General features: G+C 40.2%; 1 protein-coding gene across 1 annotated transcript; it reads right to left on the bottom strand.

Annotated features, from left to right (window-relative positions):
* Positions 1–307: 307 nt before the first annotated feature.
* Positions 308–4,454, bottom strand: LOC128379965 (GTPase IMAP family member 4-like). The gene is made up of 5 exons (XM_053339603.1): positions 4,392–4,454; positions 3,125–3,128; positions 2,662–2,781; positions 1,268–1,369; positions 308–1,071 (listed from the first exon to the last, which is right to left on the bottom strand). The coding sequence occupies exons 1-5, from the start codon at positions 4,452–4,454 to the stop codon at positions 308–310; spliced, it is 1,053 nt and encodes a 350-aa protein (XP_053195578.1).
* Between the last annotated feature and the right edge of the window lie 3,356 nt (positions 4,455–7,810).

The raw sequence follows: 7,810 nt of genomic DNA, 5'->3' as shown, positions 1-7,810 counted from the left end.
GTACAGATTTGGTTGACTTGAAAACTGTTCAAATTATGTACGAAGTTAAAAAATATTACATGAAAGTATCCAAAGGTTTAAAAAGAATAATCAAAGAATAAAACAGTGATTCTTTATTAAACACAAAACCAGAATCCTGTGGAGTATATGACTTCTCATCAGTCCCCAAACTGTAACTGCTTCCATAAAACAAAAACACATTAAAAAGTAAAAATAGACTCTCTCTAATAAAGGTTCGTTCTGTCTAATTAATGACTGAACTAACAGAATTAACTAAAGAAAGAGACAGTCATGCAGCTGCAGCAGTTCAGTTCAGTTTCAATGTCTCATGAAACTTTTTTATCATCATTTCATCAGACAGGTCACCAGTCTGCTCGAGAACATGACGGACTCCTCTCTCTAAAGCGTGATAATAACGTTTCAGTTCCTGCAGTTCAGACTGCAGTCGCTCCTCCACCTCCTGACGATCCAGCTGATCTTCACTCAGCATCTTCTGGTACTTCCTCTTCACAGCTTCTATTTCCTCCTTTAGTTTGTTCTCATAGAACTTCCTGAGCTCCTCCTCCTTCAGATCCAACAGCTTCTGCCTCTCCTCATAGGTGGAGTCAGTGTAATACTTTCCTCCACTGGCATTCACCATCTTCTCCACCTTCTCCAGCAGGCCCAGGACCTGACCACGATGGTTGGCTTGGTTGTTGTTGAAGATGTGATATCTGTTCTCTGCCTTCTTCAGGACCTCCTGCAGCTCTGGTCCCGCCTCCTCCTTCAGCATCTTTTCAAATTCTGGGACTGTGTCTCCATGAGTGAAGACGATGATGGTGTACCTCCAGAAATCCTCCCCAAAGATCTCCTCCACCCTCCTCACAGCTTGTTGTCCCTCATGTGTAAAGCGTCCTACCTTGATGACCAGCAGGATGACGTGAGGCCCCGGGGCCGACATGTTGATGCATTTGTAGATCTCTCTGTTCACTACTGCATCAACCTTTGATGTGTCAAAGATGCCGGGAGTATCGACCACAGAAACCTCTCTGTTATCAACTTTATTTCTCTCTTTGCTGCATTCAGTGGTCACTGAGGAGAGAAACACATTTTATTCACCAACAGCTGGAAACCTGAACTCTTCTTCACTCTGACTTTCACTGAGTAGTCTTTGATCAAAATGTATTTATTGGTTTTTAGTCCAATTTAAGATTGATTTTTAGTTACCTGAAATCAACCAAAACATTTTAATTCTTAGTTACCATGGTTACAGGTTAGTGTATGTTACCTGATGAATAACCAGCAGCACTTTTGAAGGCGTCTCTTCCCAGTATGGTGTTTCCACTAGAGCTCTTTCCTTCTCCAGTCCTCCCAACAAGAACCAGCCTGACTGCAACAAGACACAGATCTGTCTCATCACTCTTTATTCCACACATTCGTCTTTTTGTGGTTTCTACAAAATGTGGACGGTTCACACACAAAATGCAGTAGTTCTTTTCCTAATCAGAAGATGATGTATTGTTGGGTAACATTAAAGCACTTGAACACACAGCATCATATAACAGATGCAGAGTTAACAAAGATTAAACTAATTAAAACTGAAGACAAGAAGAATAATCATATGTTTAAATTTTGTGACAGAATGAAGTGAACACATAGCAAACATCCATCCAAAAAATATTAACAGGCCTATAGGTCTTAACTTTTCTCTCACACACATTAATAAAATGGGAAGGACAGATGCACAGTTTACTTATAGTCAAATACGAACACTGAATATACAATAGCCTACTCATTTTTGTTTTGTTTTTTGAATTTTATGGTGCAATACAAGTACATACAATCAGACCATAAGACATAGCACAGGACAGCGGGGAGAACAACACTTGAACAGGATCGAAACAAGAGGGGAAACAAACAGTAAGTCCTTTGTGGAGAGACAAAACACAAAAATAAAACAAGAATAAAGCATGGGAAAAGAGCTGCTTTGAGCTGCGGGTGGAGAGAGCACACCGCGCCCTGACACGGATGCCGCCAGCCGAAGCGCAGCCGAGGTCCATTGTGGCTAAACTGTCAAGCTACAGAATGAAAGAGGAGCTACTGAAGCTGGCCTGGCAAAAGCGAGGATTTAAACTTCACGGGAAAAATGTGAATCTGGATCACGACTACGCGCCTGACGTGCTGAAAAAACGAAAGGAGTATGCCAAAGCGAAAACAGCACTGAAGGATAAGAACATTAGATTTCAAACTCCGTTCCCGGCCCGGTTACGTGTGCACTACCCGGAGGGGACAGTGCTGTACGGATCACCGGAGGAGGCGACCCAGGACATGGCGAAGAGGGGGTTCCCGGTCACGGTCATTAAACGCCCCGAATCTCTACTGGAACAGATTCAGGAGTTCACATGGAGAACGAACAAGAAACCGAGGAGCCGGAAGACAGCAAGCAAAGAGAGGAGCTACGTCGAAAAACTAAAGGATTTCAGGCGCCAGGATCCAGCATGACAACATGACAATTCTGCTAACTCACAGGTAAACTGAAAGTAATGAAGAAGAAACGTCATGTTTTTGTTTTTTTTTCTTTCGCGACTGTTTTCCTTAAAGAGGACAGTGACCAGTAGAATGCGTGTAATTAATGGACAGTAGCCTACAGGATCATTTTACAGGCTATAACTATGGACGTACTGTGACGTCGGGAGTTTTGCTTTTCTCTGTCAGACAGCCGGATGGACACTAAAACAAAACTGCAAATGGCTGAGGGCCCTCTCACACCAGCCGGTGAGGGAGGATTCCCCTCAAGGCCCCCTTGCCATCAGGGCCTCAGAAAGGTCGAGATGAAGACCTCACTATTGGAAGTTGACTTTTCATACGTTATTGTGTTTGTGTTGTTCCTCATTAAGAGGCTTGTGTTGCTGCCGTTCCATGCAGCTTTTGGGGTGCTGCCTGCGATACATTCAGGTGAGGGTGAATGTGAGTGGATGCGAGAGGGTTTTCCTTTTTATTTATTTTCAATATAGGTCATTAAATGCAAACTATTAAAATAGCAACTTATAATGTGAATGGTCTAGTCAACCCTATCAAAAGGAGTAAGATTTTGACAAAACTAAGAAGGGACAAAGTCGAGGTGGCGTTTTTGCAAGAAACCCACCTTTCTGACACAGAACACGCTAAATTAAAAAGAATGGGCTTTAAGTATCGGTTCTCATCATCATATGTAAATGGGCATAGGAGAGGGGTGGCAATACTTATTTCAGGTAAACTTTGTTTTGAGCCTTTAATAGAGAAGAAGGACACGGAAGGAAGATATGTGCTCTTGAGAGGTAACTTAAATGGCTCATTGGTAACTTTGCTGAATATATATGCTCCCCCTAATTCTGACTGGAGTTTCTTCAGCCAAATATTTGATTTAATTATAGCAGAATCTCAAGGTGTATTAATTTGTGGAGGGGATCTCAATATTAGATTATGCCCTAAACTTGATTCATCAAAAATACAGGTAGCTCAGCCCAGACATATGAACAAAAAGATCAATTCGACAATAAAGGATATCGGTTTAGTAGATGTGTGGAGAGAATTGAACCCTACTAAGAGAGATTATACATATTTTTCTAATCCACACCAGTTGTATTCAAGGATTGACTACTTTTTAATCTTTAGTAAAGATTTACATAGGGTTGGTGACTGCAGCATAGGGATTATGGACCTTTCTGACCATAGCCCTCTGTATTTAAAACTAAATCTTGATCAGTACCAAAGAAACACTTTATGGAGATTAAACATAAATATATTGAATCAAATGAAAGACAACATTAAGAAAGATATTACCGACTTTTTGGAACAGAATGACAACGGGGAGGTTACACCCCCGATATTGTGGGATGCAAGTAAAGCAGTGCTCAGGGGAAAGATAATTGGATACAGCTCCCACTTAAAAAGAACTAGGCTAAAAGAACTAGACCAGCTCCAAACAGAGTTGAAACAGTTAGAACAAAAACATAAAGATACAAATGACAAGAAAATTAAAGAAGCACTCAGGAAGAAAAAGAATGAAATAGATGTGATCTATACAAGAGATATACAAAAAAAGTTAATATTTACAAAACAGAAGTACTATGAAGGAGGGGGGAAAGCCGCTAAATTGTTGGCTTATAGGCTGAAAAAGCAACAGGCAGAGAATTCAATTCACAAAATTAAAAATCCGATGACTAACTCAATACACTATAAATTGGAAGAGATACAGAATAGCTTTGAAACATACTTTCAAAGGCTATACTCCCAAATTCATGTTGATAGAGGGAAAATGGAACAATTTCTTGAGAAAATTAATCTCCCGAAATTGACGGATGAACAGAGTAACCAACTCGCAGCAGAAATTACAGAGAAAGAAATAAAAGTAGCCATAGCCCACCTCAAACCAGGGAAAGCCCCCGGCCCTGATGGGTTCCCTTCAGAGTGGTATAGGGAAATGGGAGATTCATTGAGCCCTATGTTGCAGTCCACCTTTAATTGGGTCCTTAAAAAGAATATAATACCCCCCTCCTGGAGAGAAGCAGTAATTTCACTCATTCCAAAGGAGGGGAAGGATAGATCTGAATGTGGCAATTACAGACCGATCAGCGTGTTAAATCAGGACTATAAGATCTTTACACATATACTGGCCAAACGAATTGAAGGACTGTTACCACAAATCATTAGCCTTGACCAAACGGGTTTTATTCGTCAGAGACAAACCCAAGATAATATCAGACGGACTCTACATGTAATAAGTCATATAATAGAACAGGATTTAGAAGCAGTATTAGTAGGGCTAGACGCAGAAAAGGCGTTTGATTGTGTGAATTGGTCTTTCTTGTTCAGAGTCCTGGATAAGTTTGGTTTTCACAACTCCTTTATTAAGACAATACAAGCTCTTTATGATAACCCAAGGGCCAGACTAAAAATTAACGGTGTAATTTCAAACCCCTTTTCACTGGAACGTGGAACAAGACAGGGTTGCCCTATCAGCCCCCTTTTGTTTGCACTTTTTATCGAACCCCTGAGTCAATGGATCATACAAAATAAGAACATTAAAGGAATACAGATGAAGGGAGGAGAACAAAAGATTTCCTTGTTTGCGGACGACATACTGATACAGGTATCCAGTCCAGAACAATCGCTGGTACATTTGTTTTCACTTTTGGATCAGTACGGATCTTTCACTGGATATAAGTTGAATGTGTCAAAAACACAAATTCTAAGTTTCAATTACAGCCCCTCAGAGAATATGAAGAAAAGTTATAACTTGAGTTGGGAAGCTGACTGTATGAGGTATCTGGGGGTGAATATACCAGCAGATTTGTCAAAACTGTTCTCATTGAATGTTGTCCCCCTGAACAACAAGATTAGAGAGGACATTAGGAGGTGGGATTTAATACCATTCCTTAATTTTGGTTCTCGCATCGAATCTGTTAAAATGGTTGTCCTGCCGAGGTTGTTGTATCTATTTCAGTCCCTCCCACTAGATATACCTGATCACCAGTTCCAGGAGTGGGATAAACTCATCTCCAGGTACATTTGGCAGGGGCGTCGACCAAGAATAAAATATAAAAATTTACAGTTAGCAAAAATTAAGGGAGGGGTTGCACTTCCATGTTTAAAAGATTATTATATTGCAGCTCAATTGAGACCGTTAGTGTGTTGGTGCAACCCAGATTATAGAGCCAGGTGGAAGGAGTTAGAAGTGGCCATAACAGCAGAGTTCCCAATTCAAGCGGCAATAGGGGATAAGGATTTGATGAAGAAATTAATCGATCAGGGAAACCCCTGGATTGCGGCACCACTAAAGCTGTGGCTTAAGGTAATAACCAGAAAGAATTTGAAGGAGGCGATTAAAGTGTTGAGATGGTGTGCATTTGATCCACATTTCATGCCTAAAAATTTAGATGCAAGATTCAAGGCCTGGAAGACTCATGGACTAACATCATATTGTACTTTCTTGTCTAAGGGTTCAATGAACAGTTTTCAGAACCTGAAGAGACAGTTTGGTCTAAATAATGATGACTTCTTTAGATTCTTACAAGTTCGTCACCATGTTGAACAAATGATAAAAGGAGATAAAACAAGAGCAAGGGGAAAATATTCTACTAAAAGTATTTATGGATGCTTATGTTTCAGGTTCAGGCCAAAAAACCATCTCAAGGCTCTATAAGGGTTTACAACAAATGAAGGATAGTTCACTGCAGGTAAAACAGAAGTGGGAGAGGGAAGGAAATTTTGTTATAAGCGAAGACGATTGGGAATATTTATGTGAGAAACAATGGAAAACTTCAAATTCAACATTATGGAGAGAGTTTTGTTGGAAAACCCTTATTAGATTTTTTATCACACCAGCTCAAAAAAGACACTATTCCAATTCAGCTACGTGTTGGAGGCAGTGTGGATACCTCGAGGCAAATCATTTCCACATATTTTGGTCTTGTTCAATATTACTGCCTTTCTGGCAAGAGGTCTACAACATTTTGCAAAAAGTATTTCAGACAAATATTACTTTTGAGTTTACTTCTTTATATTTTGGTATTTTACCATCAGAAAATATCTCCGCTAATGATAAATACTTATTTCAGATTCTAAGTGCTGCTTCTAGGAAAGCTATAACAAGGAAGTGGTTAAAACTAGAAAGACCAACGGTGGACGAGTGGTTTGAAATCATTTATAACATTTTTAAGATGGAGAGAATTACATTCGCTCTAAGACTGAAACAGGATCTGTTTGTGAAAAGATGGGAAAAATGGATTAGGTACGTCACTCCTGTTCGTCCATCGTTTGTTTAATACCAAATCTTATTGTAAAAAAGGCTGTGCTCCCATGCACTGTTCGCTGGAGTCTCTGATTTCTGACGCTGCTCTGTGCACACAAATGCATCACTCACTCTGCGTGCCTGCACCTGTAGAGCGAGTGAGACAGAGAGACGACGGCAGGACTTGACTGTTTCTCACCACGGCAACGTAAAACGGACTTTTTTGTTGTGTGCGTCCATGAATGAGTGAGTTTCAAAGTCCTTTAAGTTTGTTATGTTGGGTGATATCTTATTTTGTCGCCATGAGTGTAATTAAAGGTTTTATTGCATTCAAATTCATTGTTAAGAGCTAGCTGCTGCGTTGAGCTAATTGATGATCGCTAATGAGGGTTATGCTAGCTAGTTAAGTCGGTTGTACATTGTTTTTGCTATTTTATCTTAATATGGATGTACACTGTAAACTTGTTGAATGTTATTTAGCATTTCTTTAGTGTTTATTTTTATGCTAAGGTTAATAGCTCTGATGTTAGCTGTTATTTATGCATAATGTTTGTATTGATGTTTATGTCCGATTGTAATTATTAATGAATCTGTATTGCTGTTCTCTGTTGTTGCAGAACCACACACACATGTACAAAAGTTCAAATGACTAGATAAATGGTCAAATATCTACGTGGACTCCTCATCTTTTTTCCCCTACACTCTCACCTGAATTATCATAATTAGTGTCCTGACCCGACACCCTGAAGTGTTTGCTGCCACACCTACCCGTTTTTCATATTCTTCCACACAATTTTTGGTCCTTCGAGCCGGATACAAGCAACCACTTCAGTCCAAGATGTTCAGGCCAGATGAGAGAGACTCAGAGGGAGATGTGGACCGTCCACGCCGACAAAGACACCCACCATCCTACCTTCAGGACTATGAGGTCAGTCATCCTATGAGGCACCGCAACACAGTTGATGAGCCCACCAGACAGACTACTACCACTGATGTTCTGCAATGTCTTCATAGCATGAGGGAAGAAAATGAACAACTGAGACTTGATGTGCAACGCCT

The sequence above is a fragment of the Scomber japonicus genome, chromosome 19 (genome assembly GCF_027409825.1).
Source record: "Scomber japonicus isolate fScoJap1 chromosome 19, fScoJap1.pri, whole genome shotgun sequence".
Taxonomy (NCBI): domain Eukaryota; kingdom Metazoa; phylum Chordata; class Actinopteri; order Scombriformes; family Scombridae; genus Scomber; species Scomber japonicus.
Note: the sequence above shows the minus strand (reverse complement) of the source record. Positions and strands in the feature narration are given on the sequence as shown.

Coding starts and splice junctions, on each gene's coding strand:
- LOC128379965 (XM_053339603.1), bottom strand. CDS start 4,454: ATGAATCTCCCATTTCCCTATACCACTCTGAAGGGAACCCATCAGGGC. Junction 1,370..2,661: donor GCAAAACTCCCGACGTCACA/GTACGTCCATAG, acceptor GTCTTGTTGCAG/TCAGGCTGGTTCTTGTTGGG. Junction 1,072..1,267: donor TGCTGCTGGTTATTCATCAG/GTAACATACACT, acceptor TTCTCTCCTCAG/TGACCACTGAATGCAGCAAA.